Below are 21,108 nucleotides of genomic sequence, written 5' to 3' on the forward strand. Positions count from 1 at the left end.
TCGTTCGACCCCCAAAGGTCCGCGACCCACAGGTTGAGAACCGCTGTATTAGAGGAAGACATGACTACCATTGTCCCAAGGTTTCCACAGGCAATTGGTTCCAGGACCCCCTGCTGACACCAAAATCCACAGATACTCAAGTCCCTTATAAGAAATGGCAGTATTTGCATAGCATCTACTCGCATCAACCTCTGTATTTTAAATCATATCTGGATTACTTATAACACCTAACACAATGTAAATGCTATGTAAATAGATGTTTTACTGTTTAGAAAATCATAAGAAAAAAAGACTGTACTTGTTCAGTACAGAGGCAACCATCAAAGGCCTAACTACATATTATACACATCAGCAATAATGTAGCATCTTCTCAAATATTTTTGATCTGTAGTTGGTGGAATCATGAGTAGTGTTTCAACCACTACTGGGGATACCTGGGGATACAGAAGGCCAACCTGTACAATGATGTGATAAAAATAAAGCTGACTTTTACTTTCAAATAATGTGGAGTATGAAAAACCAGATATACCTCAAACTGGAAAAGACAACAAAAAATCAGATAAATATATATGAAAGCATAAAAGACAAGGATTCTTGAGAAATGGGAAATAATGTGGTAAGATCTATTATTGCCCTTGGTTTCTGCATTGTAAGAGATTTTAGAAATAGGAAAGGGGAACTCAGATGGAGCAAGTGGATTCCCTGAATTGCAGACACAGCGCTGAGAGAAGAGAAATCAAAGTGGCTATAATTTGCAGGACCACAGCCCTGGAGAGCTGGACAGAGAGCTCAGCAATTTACTGATCGGTGCTTGTACATGAGGAAATTACCCAAAGCCAAAAAAAAAAAAAATCACAGAAGAGAATTGAGTAAGGTACTCCAAGGGCATTGTCTCAGTAGCGAGGAATAATTAGCCCACTTAGTGAATGCTAATTCTCTGGTCTGACTTAACAACTCTTCTTTTGTTATTGTTAATCCTCACCTGAGGACATTTATTTTTTTCACTGATTTTTAGAGTGGAAGCAGGGGAGGAAGGAAGGGAGGGAAAAAGAGAGAGAGAGAGAGACATAGATGTGAGAAAGACATGGACTGGCCCACAAGCACCCTAGCTGGGCCAGAATGGAACCTGCAACCCATAAACATGCCCTTGACCAGGAATTGAACCCACGACTCTTTTGTGTGGGGGCCAATGCTTTAACCACTGAGCACACTGGCCAGGGCTGACCTAACAACTCTTAATAGCAAAGAGGATTCAATCATTCCCATGTAATTGGCTGTGTCTGAGAAAAAAACTCAAGAATTTCATTTCTAGAAATATAAAAATATTAAGAACCAAACAAGATAAAATTCATACTTTCTGGTACCATAAGATATCCTATATAATAAAGATGTAAAATGCAAATGGTCATTACGCAGTGAAGCGTAACAACTGACCGAGTAATGACCGGATCAAGGATCAGCAGGAGGGTAGGGTAGTGAGCTACAAGTGGGCGGCAGAGAGCTACAGGAGGGGGCAGGGCAGCAAGCTATGAGGAGGAAGCGGGGGAGGCGAGGTGGAGGGAGCTACAGGAGGGCAGGGCAGTGGGCAGAGAGCTACTGGAGGGCAGCAGCAAGCTACTGGTATATGAATTTGTGCACAGGGCTACTAGTAATCTATAATGAGAAGAAAATCAAACAACCCAAAACCAACCCAGAACTGATAGATATTAGAATTAGCAGGTAAAAATAATCATTATAACTATATTCCAATTATAATAACCTTTTTTAAAAGTTAGAAGTATGGAAGATATAAATCAAACTTGTAGAGATGATATTAAAATGTTTGAAATGAAAAAAATCTACTGAATGACATTAACGACAGATTAATTATTGCAGAAGAAAGGATTTGTGACCCGGAAGTTCAAGCAATCATGTTGGACAACAGTCTCCCCTGGAGTTGTTGGTATTCCTGGTTGGCCCCAGACTCAGAGCAAGGACACCTGATAGATAGAGGGAATATTTAATTTTTCCCAGAGATGTTTGCTTTTCAAATTTAAAGCTGATAGATTAAAGGTGACTTTAATTTTTACTGGAAACATGTGTCTACCATGTTATCAGCATGCTAGTAAAGGTCAAAGAGCTAACAGAACATATAAACATTCTGACAATAGTCTTACAGGATATTCAGAGGCAGAAGAAGCTCTTTCCCAAGCCAGCAGGGAGCAAGCTGCTGAAGGGAAGAGAGCATACTAGTTTCCTATATAATAAAGAGCTAATATGCTAATTAGATCAGACAGTGGAGTTACCTTCCAGAATGACCTTCCAAAATGACTAGTGGGTAAGGGGGTGGGGCCTCAGGGCTGCAAGGCAGCCAGGGCTGCGGGGCCTATCCTTGCATGAATTTCGTGCATCAGGCCTCTAGTTAGTATATATTTTTCGTCTCTTCATAGCAGAAAAATTCACACATGCGCACATGTATAACCTAAAGAAGAACATGTCCCTATGTTTCAGAGGTTAAAAATCTGTCAAAAGAATTTAAGAAAAAGACCAGTGACCAATGGAACATTCATGGATACCATCTACAGGCCTCTTTCTATGGAGCAACATGATGCCAGTGAAAGTGTTGGGCTCTGTTGATCTAAGCCAGACATGGGCAAATGGCTCTGTCTCAAGGATGAGTCTATAAGTGAGGTTGTTTAATGAGGAGGTTACAGAAAGTGGGCAAAAGGTATGACCAGAAAGTGCACAGTGCTCCATACCTCCTATTAATTGTGGGGTGTTTTTTTTTTAATGCCAAAAGGAATATAAGAGACATTTCTGTCATGTTTCTCAGAAGACACCTGGAACCTTTACATCAAGCATGTCAAACTCGTGACCCGCAGGCCACATGTGGCCCACAACCAATATTTTTGCAGCCCAGCCAATATAACGGTATGTAAGAAATGTTTTAATAAAAATTCTGTAACTTAATTTTTACAATATCCTAATATACTTATTAATAATGAACTACAATGTTCGCTAATGACTGATTACTATAATCGTGTTGCATTCATTTCCCTGATGCACCTAATGCGCAGGTGCACCATTTCTCTCCACTAATACGGTGGGGAACTGATATAGGGTTTAGCCTCGGACTGACCTGCTGGCAAAGTCACAAACAAGTCCCAGCTTAGAGGGCTCAGTCCTCTAAGCATAATTAGGCTTGACCTTATAACACTCCCCAGATCTTACCTGGGAAGCTAATGGGCTGAGGGAAGTGCAGAGAGTGTAAACATGATCAAAACAGGTGAAACTCACAAGAACTGTAACTATGGAAACCACTGCATTGTTTACCTCAGACTATAAAAGGTCGGTGCGGACTGAGCACGGGTGGAAGTCCTTCCTCTTGAGTTGGACTTACCCGCCTGGTCCCCCAATATTTCCAAATTATCTCTTGTCTTTTCTATTTCATTTGTGTGCGGCTCCTCTTCCAGATATTGAACCCTGAACCACGCAGGACGTGGAAGGAAACATTTACGACAAATACTAGCAGTGAATATTTTAGCAGCCGATCGCCATATCATTAGTCGTGGACTGACTTGTTTTGTGTGCACAACAGGAAATATTTTGCTTTCAGGGAACAAGAAAAATAGGTTTATTTGTGTTAGGCTTATTAATTTGTACAGTTATTCAGTGTCTGGTAAGTTAATGTTCAAGAAAAAATATTAACTTTTATTAAAATGTTCTATTATTTTATGTTAACGATTACCCATTTCTTTCCGCCCTTTGTATTCAGCATGACTCTATTGAAATAAACCTACGTTTCTATGAAAATTGAAGCTTTTGTTTTTTTGCAGCCCATATAAACTTAAACCTTGTTTATTTGGCCTTTGTTAGCCTTTGAGTTTGACATGCTTGCTTTACATAGATTACCCCACTGTTCACTGTATTATAGAGCCGAGTAATCCCAATGTTTGTCTTGGATCCTTGGCTCAAATGTTTAATTTGGTCTACTTTTGAGATTTGAGACACATACATAAAAAACCCAAGTGAAATCATACTTTCAGAAACGTTTATTAGGAAGAATGTGGAAGGCAAAGAGGGAAGAGGACTAAAGAAGGAAGCTTTCACTATCTGATACAAGCTCAACAGGGGCAGCTCTCTGTCACCAAGAACATATGCAAGGAGGAAAAAAGGACAGGTGAGTTGTAAGAGGAGGACTGCCATGAGGGAGAAAAAGAAGATATGTTCTTTCACATCCAAGTCTGCTTAACTAGCATGCTCCATCACGTAGAAACTTAATATGCCCAGAAGATTTCCTAGAGAAAGAGTAAGAATAAATATTTCATTAAATAGTAGAATGTCAGAGCTACAAATATCCTTTAAAATTATCTTATCGAACACCCTTATTTTATATTTGAGAATACTTAGAGCCAGAGCAAAAGGGAGAATGGACTACAAACAAAAACTAGGTTATTGGCTTTCCCACCCAGTTATCCTTTTACAATCCTAAAATGTCACTGACAATACTATGACCTATGCAACAGTCTCTTTGAAAATGGGTTATTGATCATAAGCTTTTTCATTGAATCAGTCCTGCATGTTAACCCTCATCTTCTCTGTCAATACTCTCACACTTTGGCTAAATTACTTAATAGTGGGGATGACCTGGGGTTTCACACTCCTGTCCTCGCTCTGTGCACAAAACTACAAAATAATTGTTGTGCGGAGGACTCCAGTCTGATGCCATAGGGATAATTTCTCTTCCTGTGAAATGTACTGGCTTCTACAGAGATCAAACCCGAAGCCATGGTTTTGTGAGACCTCTGCATCTAATAACTGAAAATCATGTCACAGAAATCCAATGCCCCCTCACACACAAAACACACCCAAAACAAAACAAAAGCAACAACAAACCACAACAAACTAAACACTCACTCTTAAAGGACCCAAGCGTTGTCGTCCCCTCATTCTAGCTCAGAGTTTCAAACACATTCAAACATAGAGATTGAAGATATCTGACATTAGGCAAAACCACAACTTGTCTTAAAATCAAAGAATTTCAGGACTCTAAAAGGTATTTGAAGCTTCAAGTGAAAATCCATCAGTTGGCATAGCTGTGGTCGGCAAACTGCGGCTCGCGAGCCACATGCAGCTCTTTGGCCCCTTGAGTGTGGCTCTTCCACAAAATACCACGTGCGGGCGCACGGACAGTGTGATTGAAACGTCGTGGCTCATGCGCAGAAGTCAGTTTTCGGCCTGGGCGAGTCTATTTTGAAGAAGTACTGTGGATATTTGGCTCTGTTGACTAATGGGTTTGCCGACCGCTGAATGTGAGGGCTCAGAGAGAAGAAAGGACCCGAGGAGCACACTGAGCATAATGAGCACAATGAGTCTGCTTTGTACTCCAGTGAACTTTATATGACCACAAGCTCTTCTCAGTGGGGACTGATCATTATCTGTGCAAACTGGAGCAAATTCCTGGCATCAAGGCTGATGGTACTTGGTAGAAGAGGTATAGTAATTGCTGTGGGCTAAGCTTTTTCATTGTTCTCCCACCTTCCCCCAAACAGTACTCACAAGCTCTCAACACACAAGATGCAGGGGTTTTCATAGGTTACCAAATCGGTGCCACAGATCGGATGATATATACCACGGCAGGGCTTCAATATTCCTTTGAACCAGCTCAAGTCTACTTCCTTATATGGACATTTCACCTGCAGTTGAATTGAGGAGAATGTCACAATTAGAATCACACTCATAGACAGGTAGCTCACCTCTGGACTTCATTAGGGAAATCTAAACATAGCCAAGATCATGTTCTAGTGTCCCCACAGCTCTCACCTCCACGAAACAATGAAACCAGAACCTACATATGTCCTATCTGATAGCAACATGATACCTCCTGATAGCAATAGAGAACAGAGGCCTGCTAGAGTTGGAAAAGGAAGAATGAATAAATAGAATTTATTTGGGAAATTCAGCTTCTCTCTCAGTCTCTTTTATTCCAAGACTATTAGATCTGGGAGTATTCTTAGAGATGTTTTTTAGGCCAACTCAGCTATGATAACTAAAGCTCCATAATTGGAAAAAATTCTTTGCTGAAATCCATATGCCTTGATTTAAAATATTTACCACATTTTTTATCTACTCTCAAAATCCCCAAGCCAACTCTTATCTTAAAGTTGTGAAATGTGGGATCATTTAGAATAACTCCCTGGTTTTTTAGGGAAAATGGAAAATAAGGGAAGGAACATGTGTCATCAGGGATTAGAACCCACGTCTACTTGCAAGGCTGGTGTGGGTGATGTCTTGAAGCAGTGACTCTAAGGTGATGGCTTGAGGATGGTGGTCTCAGGGGCTCTAAGAGTGCCATACAATAGATAAAGTACCTCTGATACAAGGTGGAAGAGAGTTTTGGCTTAGTATTTAGAGATAGAAAAATCATATTTAAGCTTAGAAACTCTCCCTCCTTTCCTTATCTATCCAACACCACCACCATGGCCAGGCCACCATCACCTACCTCCTGTGTCTGTCACCCAATTAATCCTTCCACTTCCTCTATTACCCCTGTCCTCTAGTTTCCATAATTTAAATATCAATTGAATAATTTTATTCTGTTTATTAAGAAATCTTTAATTACACATCATCTCACATTAAGAAATTTGTTCTTAGTATGGGATAGAAGACCCCATGTGATCTGGACCCTCCCAACTTTTCCCACCTACCTTTACACCACCTGGCTCTTTGCCTTTTTAGCACTCCCCACCCCCCACTACTCCATCTCAGGGTCTTCTGGTTTGTCATGACCACCCCCAACAAACATATTTGTTTCCCTGAACCCAATCTCATTCTGCCTTCAGAACTCAGGTTACAACCTACTGTCTCAGAGATATTTTTCAAAATACAATCCCAACCCTTCATTCTTTCTTTTTATACCTCCAATCAGTGTTTGATATATAAATATCAAATATATAAGTATTTGAGATATAAAATAGTTTAATCAGAATAAATATAAAGTAATCAAATAAAAATCAAGAATAGCTAGTATCATTGTCTATAAATGCAACTTTCTTTTCTTTTGAGTGAGAGGAGTTCATCAGGGGAGGGTCCCAATCTACTGCCGTAAGTGTAGCATCCCCTGCGCACCCCTCCCTCTCTGTGACCCAGTCATCCAAGTGTTCAATCAGTACAAGCAGGGAAAGTCTTCCTCACCACTCTTCACCCAGGCGGCTACTTTTTGCCCTTCAGATCTCAGTTGAGATGTCCCCACCCCAGAGAGGCCAATACAGATCACATGGTTTATCGTAGTATCTCTACTCTTAATAGATATTCTCTATCATACCCTTTTACGTCTTGTATGTATGGAATTTACTACAAATAATAGTTGTCCCTTTCCTTTTTTTCTGGCTACTTATTAGCTTCATGAGAGAAGGCAATATGTCTGTTTTCCTCACTATTGTATCCTAAGGCATAACACGGAAGATAAGTAAATATTCCTTAAAGAAATAAGTAAGAATGAGTAAGTTGATGGGCGAGGGAGAACTCCTCCTGCAGGCAGCTCTGGAGAGTAAAATGCTAGAACTGAACTCTTTGAGATCAGAGGATAAATCCTAGACAGGCTCTGCGATCTTCTGCTGGAGCTACAGCCTCTATCAGGTTCTCACTCTAAACTATAGGTATCTTGAAGGCCAACCTCCCCTCAAAAGGCCTTTCTCACCAGTCAACTCATAACTGATTTTTTAAAAGAAGTACAACTTAAAAGTTACAAATGAGACAAAAACTTAAAAGTACAGAAACTCCTAAAGTAAAAGAGTACAATGATGCAAATGTATATTTTAAAAAAGTAATCCCTCATCACCCATTTCCATCATTTATCAAACATGTAGTAGCTTCACAATATATTTAATCCTCAGAGGAGTAGGTTAAAATGAAAAGGGTGTCCCCTTCATTTTTCCTCATCCAAGTTGCAAACACAATTTGATGCTCTGCTCATATTCTTGCACATTTTCCTCAGTCCACATCTTTGATGTTCCCTATTCACAACTTACATAGTCATTCTCTGCATGTCTCAGAGCATTTGGGAGCACCCCCTCCCCAAACTGTGAGCTCCTTGAGAGCAAAAACTGTGTTATGCCCAAGTCCGAGGGTTCTTAAGACCCTGCCCTTCCCCTGGCAATCATGGGTGCTCATAACACTTCCCAGGTACCATGAAGGTTCTCTGGTGTATGTACATATGACCAAATCTCAGCTTGGTTCCCAGTTTGAATCACTCTACTCTGGGCTCCTACACCTGCAGTGTACTGCCATATTCACATGATTGGTCTTCTAAGAATGCAACAGATGACCTTGCTGCAGTAAGGCTCAAAAATCGCAATTCCAAAGAAAACTCCATTAGAACCTCCGTCCTGGCAAGCCTAGTGAAACATTACCTTGAAATCTCCATGTGGTGGCCACCATTCTTCACGGACTGAAACCAAGACATAACTGAAAATAGTTACAAAATCTAATATCTGGTAAATCATAGCTTAATCTTTTGGCTGATTAAGAATTCTTAATCTGGAATAAAAGAATTTTAAATTATTACCAAGGAAGCTTGCAATCATTTAAAGCATTGTTTTATTTTTCCATGTATTAATTTATTTTTTCTCACAATGCAGAACAACCCCTCTTCTCCTGATAGATAATCAGTAGAAGACTATGTAGATGCCTTGCTACTCTCATAAACATTGCCAATCCAGTATATCAAATTACTTTTGAAGAATAGGAGTGGATTCAGAACTGGCAGCCCACGTATGAAAGAAACTAAGAAATACTAGAATTTTAAAGAGGCCTTTAAGCCCAATCTCCCTATTTCACAGAGAGGGGAAAGGCCCTTGTTATGAAATGCCTAGGAATTCATGACAGATATGTAAAAAATCAAGCTCTTCAGTCCTTGAGACTCAGTGACTTTATAACTCTCTACATGACTCTTCTCTAGAAAAGGACCTGAAAAATAATGACCCACTCAGATACATGGAAAAGCTTTTTTTTCCTTTTTTTTTCAAGCATTTTCAACAGTACTGAATTTCTGAGATGTGCTGCCATGTAGGCACATTGTCAGTCACTTTCACAGGTCACCTCATTGAATTACCCAAGCTCCTGGTCCCCAAGAATTAGGTCTCATAATCTGCATTAATAGGTGGAAAAACCAAGGCCCCTGTCCCTTAGCCCAAAGCCTTTTTTTTTAGGGGGGGTGGGCCACACTCCATTGTCTCTCTTTCTATATATAGATACAGATATACAGATACAGTAAAATGACATAAATAAATAAATAAATAAATAAATAAATAAGAATTTCAAAGCATTCTATTTCAGATCACAATGAATGCTAGAGCCCACAAATCCACTTTACATTCCTGCCAGAACCAGCCAAATTACTCACCAAATGGTACCACCCGATGGATCAGCATGAAGAACAAAAATGAGCAGAGTACTGGGAAAGACTTGGCCATCTTTCCTCCTGGTGTGTTCTTAAAATGATGCTCTGAGATGTCTCAGGACGTTGTTCTCTACTGCAATCACCAAAGTAGAAATAATTGGAATACCAGCTTCGAAGTGAATATCCATCGCTAGTCTGCCCATTGTAAATTCTGCATATGGCGCTTGGAATGCCTAATTCCACCCTTCCCCAAGAACAAATGCTCGGGAAAAGTTAAACCTTGGCTAGTCACAAATAAAAGTATAGACCTCAGTGACAGATCTGTGACTACTCAGAAGACAGAAGTTAGTCGGCAATAACTCTTTGAACATAATTGTATTATTTTAGTATAGAGGCATTTTAAAGTGTCCTGAAAAGTCAACGTCTTAGCTCAAGACTCATCCAATTGTTTTTTCTTTAAGAAGCTACAGAGAAAATGATGAGGCCACTAGAGGCTTCTAGACAAAAGCTTCTCAACAGAGGAAGCATGTCTGTATTGTTCATGAAGCAGAGGCTATCCCTGGATTAAGATAAAGATTACTAATCTTCCAGGCATCCTTGGTTATGCTGAAAAATCTTCTGACTGGGAATATAGACTATCTTAAAGCATTCTTGGAGAGTCCACAGGGATAAAAACCATTACCTGCCATCTCATGGGAGCCCAAAGCTCTTTTTATCCAGACACGGAAAGGGATACATCAGTGAGCAAATCCTCCAGTGGGATTGCCTTCCCTGTAGCAGCTTTTCCAACCCTAGAGAGCGATGCATACAGGTACCAGAGCTTGATCAGGACCATATTGAACTGTCCCCGTCTTTCTAATCCTGCAAAAGTGCCCTGGTCCTCCCTATGTCCTTTGGGCCTTTTTTTTCCTGCTCTGTAGCATATGTCAATAGGAAATTCACATAAACTCTCAGCTGCTCTGCTGTGCTGAGACATGAAAGGTCTCCTCAGTACTCCACTGCCCAGGATGGTTGGAGGTCCCTGGCACAAGGTCCAGAGCTGTCTCCTCTGCCTGCTCCTGAGACAATCGGAAACACCATGTCTTTTTAGGTACTCCCCCATTTCTCCCTGAGGCCCTTGCCTCGATTCCTGCAGGAACGGAGCAGAAACAGTGGGAGATCCAACTGTATGGATGCACAATGCCAGATGCTCATTTGTCCTACAGCATATGGCCCAGTTGACCCACCTTAGAAAAAAGAGAAAAGGAAGGGAGATGTGACCTGCTTTTGTGACTGGTAACTCATTTAAGGAGCATGTGTTAGGGCCTCAGGAGGGGATAGAGTAGCTGTGTGGGAGGAAGGCACTGAGGCATTGTGTGCTGGGCTGAGCAGACCTTGGGAGGCCCAACATTTAGATCCATCAACATCAAACCTCAGCAGGGGGCTTTGGTGAAGAAAGCATGAAGCTGTCTGGAAGACTTGGCGGGTGGGCAGAGAAGCCTTTGGCAGGCATTCCGAAGAGACAACAGCATGAGGAAACAGTAGGAACGAACACAGTAGAAAGAGCATATCATGTTCCACAATGCTAATGAGCACCTTCAGCCAGAATGCAAAATGTGGAAGCAGCTGAAGAACAGAGCAGGTGGCAGCGACAGATGAGGTGATGGATGCCATTGGCAGTCCAGTGTCTTTGCAGTTGTGCAACAGGGAAGAGATGTTATCATACCTGAGTTTCTTCCTGTTACCTGAACTTTCTGCCTCTATCTTCCTTTTTGTAAAGAACAATTGTTCTTATATCAAGGAGTAAATGTTAACATTAGAAAATAGGAAAATAACCAAAAAAAAATGAAGATGTGAAATGTTAAAACCCAAAAATAACTATTAAATATATATTGAATTATTATATCATTCCAGTTCAATGTGTTCCTTGATCAAGCTCTGGAACCTATATGCATAATTCTCTAGAGTTTGAAAGGCTTCTACAGGGAAGGCAATCCCACACTCATGAGCACATGTACATGTCCCTATTGTCATATTTAATCACATTTTTGTGGTATATATTGTTTTCTGCTTTTTTTCCACTTAGAAATGTACTGTGACATTTTCTTGATCTTTTGCAGATGCCCATATGTGACTCAGTTCCCTTTAAATGGTGGTGCCTAAAGTATATATGTTATTCCTAGTCTGTTCTCATTAGTTTATAGTATTGTGCGTTCTCACTCTATCCTTCTCCAAACCTGAATTTTCCACTTTTCATTGGTGTAGCAAAAGATAATATAAGACTATGGTCAGATCCACCCTTTGACACATTAACTTAAAAATTCTGAGTTGTTTTAAAATGGGATGCCATGAGCATATTCTTCACTCACGAGTATGTCTATAACCTCTCTCATTCCCAATTTCAGTAGGACTAGAAGAAATATTTTTGTGTGATTTATAGTTCAGGAAAACGACCACAGATACTCTCCTTAAGACAAGAATCACATACACGGAGACAAGCCAGACAGTTACTGCTGAGATTCTTTTATTGAAGAATTAAATCCATATATTTGTCCCACAGCATCCCCGGGAAACAGGTTCTCTATGTGGAATCTGCTAAAGGAAACTTGGTGAGCTTGAGCATCAGCGAGACTGGCATCGTCCATAATTGGCCAAATAAAGGGCACCACGGCTCTTCCTACAAAAGAAATCATTTTTTAAAAGAAAGGTAAAGGTTTTGGAAATCTTAAATTAAAAGTTTCATATTTTTAGATCAGTCCAGTCAAATGAGTACACAGCATGAAAGATGAACAGTTAGCCACTAAGCTTAAGCAAGGTTAATTAAAAAAAACTTCAATGTGCTAGTAAAAACCAGTGTCAAGAGCCCCCTCCCCGCAAAAATTCTGTGAATTTTTCTTTTGTCTGTCATTTAAAAATACTGTAAGAAGTCTCTCATTTTCTAGCTTCCATTTCTTCCTACTATCCACTTTCTCTCTTCCTCTCTCTTTCCTTCTTCTTTTTATAAAACATGATCATCAGTGAACCATCTCACTCTTACATTTCATAGCAGCATCTTATTTGGAAGCCAAGATTGTCTCTGGCTCTCTGAGAAAGGCTATTTCTGCAAATAATATTTTGAATTCAGCACTTACGCAACACCGTTGCAAAACAAACATTTGTTGGCATACTCTACTCCATCAGATCCACAGTGAGGCATATATTCCATGGTGCATGCCTCAGAGAATTTGGTGCATTCAACCTGCCCATGTCCCCCAAAAAAAATAAATAAAAAAGAAAAGAAAAAGAAAAGAAAGAACAATTTCAGATCATTAAACCATAGAAAATAAACTTTTGAAAGACCTTGAAGGATTATTTAGTTCAGAATTCCATATGCAAAAGAACATTCTCCGAAGTTTATATAATCTGACCTAACAATGGTGGGACAATCATCACAGCAAGGGAGAGCTCAGTTCAGGTATAAGGCTTCCCTCTCACTCCTCTACATTAGAGTGACAGATACATCCTATGGATTCTATCTTGTACTCTCCTTACCAGACTGTCGTTCCCTTTAAGCCAGCCCTCAATAGGTCCTGCCTACACATCTGCAGTTATCTGCCAATGTACTGCCCAGCCTCCATGCTTTATTGGGGATTTCAGTCCTCCTCCACATTGATGCAGAGTGATTTTTTTTTTAACAAATCAACTTAGATCTTGTTCTTCAAAAACTTAACGGACTTCCCCATCAACAGAAAGTCCCCTCATGACCTGTGCTCATCTCTCCATTCTTATCTGCTCTGCCACTTACGTGAGGCCATTTAAGGACTGAATTCCCTGAGAGTCTCCTGCTCCTGAAAGTCCCTGTGACTTTGCTTATGGTGTTTCTCCTCTTACATGATGTTACCCACTTTATCCATCAACCCAGCTCCTGTTCCTCCTTTAAAGTCAGATCACGGACTTTTATAAGTTTCTCTCTCCCACCCATGGAATTGGGTTAGGTACCTCTCCTTAAATTAAACTGTCTTTTACATGTTAACAGTTCTCCTATCTTATTCTAATTATTGACATCCCACTCACATAGCTCTTTACCCCTAAATTATCTCTATATTTCTTTTGAATTTTTTGTGCTTTTAAAAAATAACTTTCTTTATTGTTATGAGAATAACCTTGAGTCCCTAATTCCCTTGAACTCCTTTTTGTAACCTGCTAATTAGTTGCAGTGTTAGAAAATAAGCACGTGGTTCAGCCAGCGTGGCTCAGTGTTTGAGTGTTGACCTATGAACCTGGAGGTCACAGTTCGATTCCCAAGCAGGACACATGCCCAGGTTGCAGGTTCAGTCTCATCATGGATGTTTTTCTCTCTCTCTCCCTCTCTCTTCCTCTCTGAAATCAATAAAAATATTTTTAAAAAATAAAAGAAAAGAAGCACATGTATACCAACCTGCCCCAATTAAGGGCTATGAGTAAAGTTTCTGAAGTCCTCCTCTGGGTAAATAAGTTAACTGTACTTCAGGTCATCTGTTTAGGCTGGCCAAATGTCTTACCTATGACCATACATGGTATAGATAATTTTTAAATGACATATCTTAAAATAGTTTTTCCCATAGGAAAATGAGGAATTAGTGTAACATTTTATATTAAGAATAAATAAAATTCCTGAATATACTTACACATCGCCCATCATGAAGTTTTCTGAGTACACGTCCATCTTCTCTGAAAGAGAAAATTTTATCTAATGGGTAAAGCAGTTACTTGATATTTCATAACTTACAGAATAAAATACAGTCATATGTCATTCTGTGTTGTCTGACCGGGACTGAGAATGAGGGGTTCTGGTTAATAGTCTACTCCAGTTGACTAATATTGACCATTAATATCTTTGGTGGGTAATAAAACATCCATCAAATAAAAACATAAGAAATAAGATCAACACTAAAAGGACTATTAAAAAATAGTCCATGAATATTCAGATAAAAATCAAAGGAATAGTATAGTGTGAGAACATTTTTGCAGTTAAGAAAAAATGCTCAAATCCATTTCTGACATTAGTGTGGGTAATTTTGTTACAGCTATTTCTCCTTTCTGAGTTAGATTCCTGACTTCTTTAAAGAGGATATGAGATATGAGATAATATAATCCATAAAATCTCCCCAGTTTTTAAACTCCTATTGTTTTAGTGGCGTATGAGTTTGCATATCCTAAAGATTATATCCTGAATAACAATTGCTATTACACTTGACTATACATTTCAGAAGGGCTAGAAAACGAGAGAAAATAAGGAAGAAAATCATGAGGAGAAAATAGAGCTCATTTCTATGTGTATTCACTCCATATCTACTGCTTAGCTAATGATTGACATGTTTTTATCACAGTAAATTCTAAACATTGTTGTAATTTATATCTTATATAAGGGAATACTGAAGTGTTTAGTGGATTGAATGTTTATCTCATGCTACAGATTAACTAAATGCAGTTTGGATTCTAATCCATATGTCTGACTCCAAAGCCCATGATTTTAACAACTAATCATCAAATAGTGAATTAAAGTAGCTAGAATGGCTGGTAATAACCATTCTCCTAGAAGCTGAGAGGTTATTTCCAGTGAGGAGTTAATATTGAACTTGTGGCAGTGGGGATTCCAACTGGTTCCAACTACCATTTGTACTCCCACTCTCTTCCCCAGACTTTTCCAGGCAACCATGAGAAGTAACATGAATTTCCTCTGGTGTGTGAAAGATAGAACAAAGCCTTGTAATCATGTCCATGGCTAATAGCCTACAGAGAGATAACTATCTTCTGAGTTCCTTAGAGATATAGCTAATTTTTTTAAAATTTTAACAAAGCAATGCCCAAAGAGGATGGTCAAAAGGTAGGATTTGTCAAACCCCGTGTTTAACAACCAAATAGATTTTGGCCAATGTGGATTTTGTGATCTTTAAAGGGGCTGGGGCTGGGCTCCAAATTGAATACCATACTTACTGTTTGTTCATACAATACATGCATTCATTGCTGTAAGCTATATTATCTGTGCCACATACTGGTTTAAACTCCCTTGTGCATGGAATCTTGGAGCCTTTACCCTGGTATTTGGAGCAATCCACCTGTAATTGGAAGAAAAATAATGTCCTACATTCTCTTTCTTCAATTCTGTAGTTATTCTCATATCAAAATGGAAAGAAGAGAGAAGAGAGTGGAAGGAGTATCCAGAAGATATTCTATTGGACCAGGTGCTGCACTACAAAAACTGATCAGACCTAGGACATTCCTTAAGTAAAATAAGAATTGGCTGTTTAAGCCCTGGCCAGATAGCTCAGTTGATTAGAGCATCATCCTGATAAGAAGGTTGCAGGTTCAATCCCTAGTCAGGGCAACATAGAAGAATACCCCCCCCCCCACACACACACACAAATAATTGGCTGTTTAAGAAGAAAATATTATTCTCTCCTTTTAGGGTTATAATGCAAGTCCAAAGGAATAATTAATGTGAAAAATAATCAGAAAAGTTTAATATGCTGCCCAAAAGTAAAATTTACTTTATCTGTTACTCCCTGTTTGCAAGGAGACTCCTTTTGTAACCTTTTAAGAAAGAACCACCAGGAAAAGAAGAGTAGGAACAGTATCACCCCCTGAGGAATCATTTTGGTTTACTGTGAGCCAGTTTAGCTACCTCCCTAGCTCATTTACACATTAGCTCTGATTTTGTTTGTACAAAGACCACACAGAGAAGGCTGTACTCACCGCTTTCCCAATTGCTTGATCACCAAAAGAGAGGGGAAGGAGATGTAATTGGAGAGAAGGAATTGGAGAAAGCAAATTCCATGGTTAGAAATGCAAAACTGGATTCATTGTTCACAGTAACTAAAACCATGTGTTGTAGTAAAATATAGAAATGTTTAAAGACGTTTAAAAATGCCAAAAAATGTTAAAAAGGTTTTAAAATGTTTGAGTTAACTTTCCTGAAACTTAAAGTGTGATATTAAGGACATGTTCCCCACTGCCCTGAAGGATTCGAACTTCAATTACTGACTTAGAGTGACTTGCCACGATAACCATATGTCTGATGACTTATATGCCGCCCCCTCCCCAGAGTGAAACCAAGTGTTGACAAGTTTGTTTTCTGATATGCCCTTTGGAACTAATGTTGAACTTGAGATCTTGCTATGCATTTTGTTTACCAGAATCCCCTTACTCCCCCCGCTGGACTGCCGTGGGTACTACAGGCTATTTAAAGGGTCCCGAACACCATTCAAGTTGATCCTCGCTAGATCGCCCTGGTAAACGCTGATTGCTTTGATCCCTGCGCTGCACTGGTGGCTCTGATCGCGGGAAGTTTATCTTCGCTGCCTTCAGTTTGGGCGCAGACCCTTTCCCCACACCGCTTCGCTCTATGCCACAGGGATCTCTGAAGGCAGCGCTGCCCTGAAACTGAAACTTCGTTCCTGACCTGACCATCCAGCCAGAGAAGGTGCCGCTGCTGCCTGGAGAGGAAGCCAGGCTTTGGGAGCTCCCTTTAAGCCTGTACCCATGGCACCAGGAAAGTTTTGAGTAACAGTGTGCTATGTGCTGATAAGCTTTGTGCCCACGGCAATGATAAAAGGAGAATAAATTGCTGTGTGGATTGTAACTGTAACTATTTGCGTGGCATAATTCCTCCGGCAGTCATAAATATACTAATATAAGGTCAGATGAAATTGCCTGCCACGGTCCTACCAGCCCAAAGCAGTCTTTTTGCTGGTAACTGCTTTAAATGACCGAGTACCTGCACGGTTAACGGATAAACTCCCCTTTCTTTCTTTGACACCATTTCCCAACATCCCTTGCCCAGGCCAGACCTAAGAGAGGTCACTTCTTTACTCAGGGCCAAAGTCAGGGTGGAAACAGAGATGCATGTGATCTCTGGGGAAGAACCATGGGGAAATCTCTGGTCTTTGGAGGAAGGGCTGTCACAGGTCTTCAAGAGTTCTTGTGGGCATGCCCAGGGCAAGGTTGGGTTATGGTCTCAACATTTCATGAGTGGTTTCTGAAAGGGCAAGTCAGAATCTTGAGGGATCCTGATCTGAAACTGGGTGAAGGGCCCACAATCCTTTTAATCTTCTCCATCTCTCTTCCTTTTCCTGAAGATCTGACCCTTCTCCCACTTTGTCAATCAGACCAATCCAAATAGATACTTTCTAAATTTTCTTCTAACTTCAGCATTCTACTCTTACTAAGGGCTGAATATATTGCAGTTAGCATAAAGGCACGAGTATTTAAAAGGATTCTTAACTCACCAGGTGGAGAGACAGCCCATGTAGTGGCTACTAGAGCAAGAACGGCAAGAGCAGTGATGGTCTTCATCATGGGGATGAATGAGGGTGCTAGGGCTCTGCTGCTCCGAGGCAACAAGTCCAGAGAGAGAGACAGAGAAAAGGTAATCTGCCTAATACACTCGTGTGTATATATAGTGCACATATGCAATGCAGGGTCCCACCCTCATTAAAAATTGACCTTTACAATGATGATTGGCTGTTTACCCAAGCTAGGGTATTTTTTCATTGGTCAAGGAAATCTTCCTTATTATCTTGATTTATAGACAGTTGGTACAGTTACACCCTGAAACTCATCTACCAAAGGTGTTTTACGTAATAATCTTTTGATTTATCAGCAAATACAATGGCATGACTATATTTGAGAACAAATATCATAGGTGTAGGAAGAAGAAATAAAAATTAAAATGACATGTGTAAAGGGTATAAGTTTGCAAGGTGATGAATAACCACTAGATCTCATTGACATAAAAATGTCAAATCACTATGTTGTACACCTGAAACTAATATAAGTAATATATTTAAACTAATATACCAATTATACTTAAATAAAACATTTAAAAGGTTAGATTAAATACAGGAAAGTTGAAATAGAAAGTAAAAGCAACATTTCTTTAAAATGTACAATAGTAGGCAACAGGAATAGATAGCGTAACACCTTGATTTTTCAGAGTATGAAGAACTTTACAATGTTCTATGAAGGTTTGTTAAATGATTAAAATAAACTGGTGAATTTATAGACCAGTATTGTTGCTACTTGGCAGATGGGACAACAAACTCAGAAAGATTAAATGTATTCTATTTAGCCCTAGCTGGCTTGGCTCAGTGGATAGAGCATTGGCCTACGAAATAAAAGGTACTGGGTTCAATTCCGGTCAAGGGCACATGCCCGGGTTGCAGGCTCAACCCCCATGCAGGAGGCAGCCAATCAATTATTCTCTCTCATCATTGATGTTTCTATCTCTCTCTTCCTCTTCCTTCCTTTCTGAAATCAATACAAAAATATTTTTAAAAAATGTATTCTACTTAGTCACATAGTTCATGGTCAGGAGAGCTAGTTCTACAAAATCCTAGGCCTTAACTTCTCTCCTGAAATACATTTTCCCTTTATTAGGATATGTTACTTCAATAACTAAAATGGGTATTGAATAATCTGATTTTAGCATTCTTTCTCATGCCTCTTAAGATTATAAGCATGATATTTTGTTTAACACAAACTAATAAAAGAGTAATATGCTAATTAGACTGGATGTCTTCTGACATCCGTTCTGACAAAGCCGGAGTGTGGCCGGCCTGGAAACTGCCTGCGGCCCCTCACCCAGGCTGGCCCCACCCCCAGTGGGAACCCCCCACCACAATCTGGGGCCCCCTTCAGGTGGCCCCCACCCGTGCACCAGGCCTCTATCCTATATAATAAGAGGGTACTATGCAAATTCACCCTAATAGCAGAACGACCACTGGACCAGTCACTATGAGGCACACTGACCACCTCTTGATCCCTTTCCCCAGCTGGCAGGCTCTGATCACCTGATGGCCATCCAATAATTTCCAATTACTTAGAAATTCATCCCTATTATCTCATGTGGTCCTCACATTAGCATTCCAGAAGATAGAGTTAAAATAGAGTAAATTGCCAAAGGACAAACTCAAAGATTAGAGGAGTTAAGCAAATTCCCAAAGCACACAGCTACTGAGTGATAGGATCTTGACCCAAACTGGATCTTCTAATTTCAGATCTTATGCTCTCACAGCACTCACTGCATTTGTTTCTAATTTTTTAAGGAGTGTCTCTCTCACTCATACTATTTATTTTTTCCAATGCCACCTCTTTCCCTCAGGTAGAGTTGTATAATCTCAGTAATACCATTGTGAAATTTGAATACTTATTACCTCACCCATATTTCAATGCTTCATCAATGTTTGAAATATGCATAATACAATGAAATGCTCTCTAGAAGCTTCTCTGAATGGGATAAATGATCTTCCTCTCAAGTTAGAGTGAAGCATCTCACTAGACTGACCATGTTCTAAGTAGATAGAAATAAGAACAATGGCTCACAGGATGTTAGAGCTGGTGGGGCCCTGAACAAGCATCAGGATCTGTGGTTTCCAAACTTTTCATTGCTGTTGTTTACTTAAGAAATGGAGCGTTTTTCCTCCCAAAGGTAATTTTATGAGGCCAGTAATAAACTTAACAGATATTTTTAAAGGAAGTAACTTAAATAGAAGCAAGCTAGGACTCATGAATACCTACATTTTGTGCACAGACCTCAAGGTTGCATGTAAGTTCATTTGAGAACTTCTAAACTAGATTCCAAATAAAATAAAATAAAAAGTAAAATAAAATAAAAAGAGGAAGTGAGACCACTCAGTGAATCAGATCCCCTGAAACTGGTACAAGATTCTTTCTGGTTTGCCATACTTTCTCACACCACCACCCACCCTTGTGTCAATATGGGATTTCTGCCTCTACTTACTTTCCCAAAGAAGGTGAGGGAGGATCTGCCACCTGATCCTAGACTCAGTTCTCCACTACTTATTGGACATCACTTTCTGGATATCCATAGCAGCTTCAAGGTCAACATTTCCCCCAGAAATCTTCATGCCAATTCCCATTTTTAATGGCTTCTCTCCAGTTTCACTCTGGTAAGCTTTGTCAGTAGTAACCCTTACAGGAAAATGTAGGAGTTTTTATTCCTCTCTAATTTTAACATTCATATCTAATCTTCCACCAACTAGGTTTTGTTTTGTGTGTGCCTTCCTCTCCAGGAAAATTGTAAGTTTTAAAATATTATTTCCTTATTTTTAATGCACAGTTCAAGAATAATTGTCTAGAAATCTACCTCCCATGTTCTTCCCTTTTTGGAAATTCTCATAGGCATGACAAAGAAATTAACCATCAATAAATTCTAACATGACTTCATTTTTTTTTTTACTTTTGTCACCTACTCAATAACTAAAGATTTGAAAACAGTATATAGAATTATGCTGAAGTCAGCATCAACACAATATATTGCCCAAATTAAAAGTCACTTCAAAGGATCCACACCCATTTCTATTAAGCCTGTTGCTTAACAGGCTCAAGGTTTTTGTTTCAAAACAAATTGATTGGCTGGGATACTAGGGCAGCCAGCCCTAAATGCGGATCTGTACTGCCTGACTCCCTAGCAGTCCCCACTGTGGTCCCCCACACAGTAGGTGTGAGTTTCCATCAATAAATATAGTTGTACAAAATTATCTAGTCCTTCTCTGCCTCTATATAAAATTACATTCAATTCTGAGCCCTCCACTCTGCCTGGATATGAGGAGGTTTGGTCCCATTCACTATTAGAGTTTATGAGGATTTAACATGGTAAATAAGTGATCAAAAAATGAGAGCAGGCCCTCTGATCTGGACAATCCTAGTTGTATCCTGCATTCTGGTGGTCTAAACCAGCCATAAATGGTTCCCTTCACTGAGGTTGCTCC

At 39.7% G+C, this 21,108-nt stretch overlaps 2 protein-coding genes across 2 annotated transcripts; both read right to left on the minus strand.

Annotated features, from left to right (window-relative positions):
- Positions 1-4,043: 4,043 nt before the first annotated feature.
- SPINK14 (serine peptidase inhibitor, Kazal type 14 (putative)) lies at positions 4,044-9,452 on the minus strand. The gene is made up of 4 exons (XM_014463194.2): positions 9,383-9,452; positions 8,391-8,428; positions 5,539-5,675; positions 4,044-4,277 (listed from the first exon to the last, which is right to left on the minus strand). Exons 1-4 carry the CDS (start codon positions 9,450-9,452, stop codon positions 4,232-4,234), a joined length of 291 nt encoding a protein of 96 aa, XP_014318680.2. The 3' UTR covers positions 4,044-4,231.
- Positions 9,453-11,860: 2,408 nt separating this feature from the next.
- Positions 11,861-17,767, minus strand: LOC106698604 (double-headed protease inhibitor, submandibular gland-like). The gene is made up of 6 exons (XM_014463229.2): positions 17,605-17,767; positions 16,073-16,086; positions 15,314-15,435; positions 14,005-14,047; positions 12,490-12,596; positions 11,861-12,035 (listed from the first exon to the last, which is right to left on the minus strand). The coding sequence occupies exons 1-6, from the start codon at positions 17,672-17,674 to the stop codon at positions 11,981-11,983; spliced, it is 411 nt and encodes a 136-aa protein (XP_014318715.1). The 5' UTR covers positions 17,675-17,767; the 3' UTR covers positions 11,861-11,980.
- Positions 17,768-21,108: the final 3,341 nt, after the last annotated feature.

The sequence above is a fragment of the Myotis lucifugus genome, unplaced genomic scaffold (genome assembly GCF_000147115.1).
Source record: "Myotis lucifugus unplaced genomic scaffold, Myoluc2.0 scaffold_202, whole genome shotgun sequence".
In the NCBI taxonomy this organism is placed as follows: Eukaryota; Metazoa; Chordata; class Mammalia; order Chiroptera; family Vespertilionidae; genus Myotis; species Myotis lucifugus.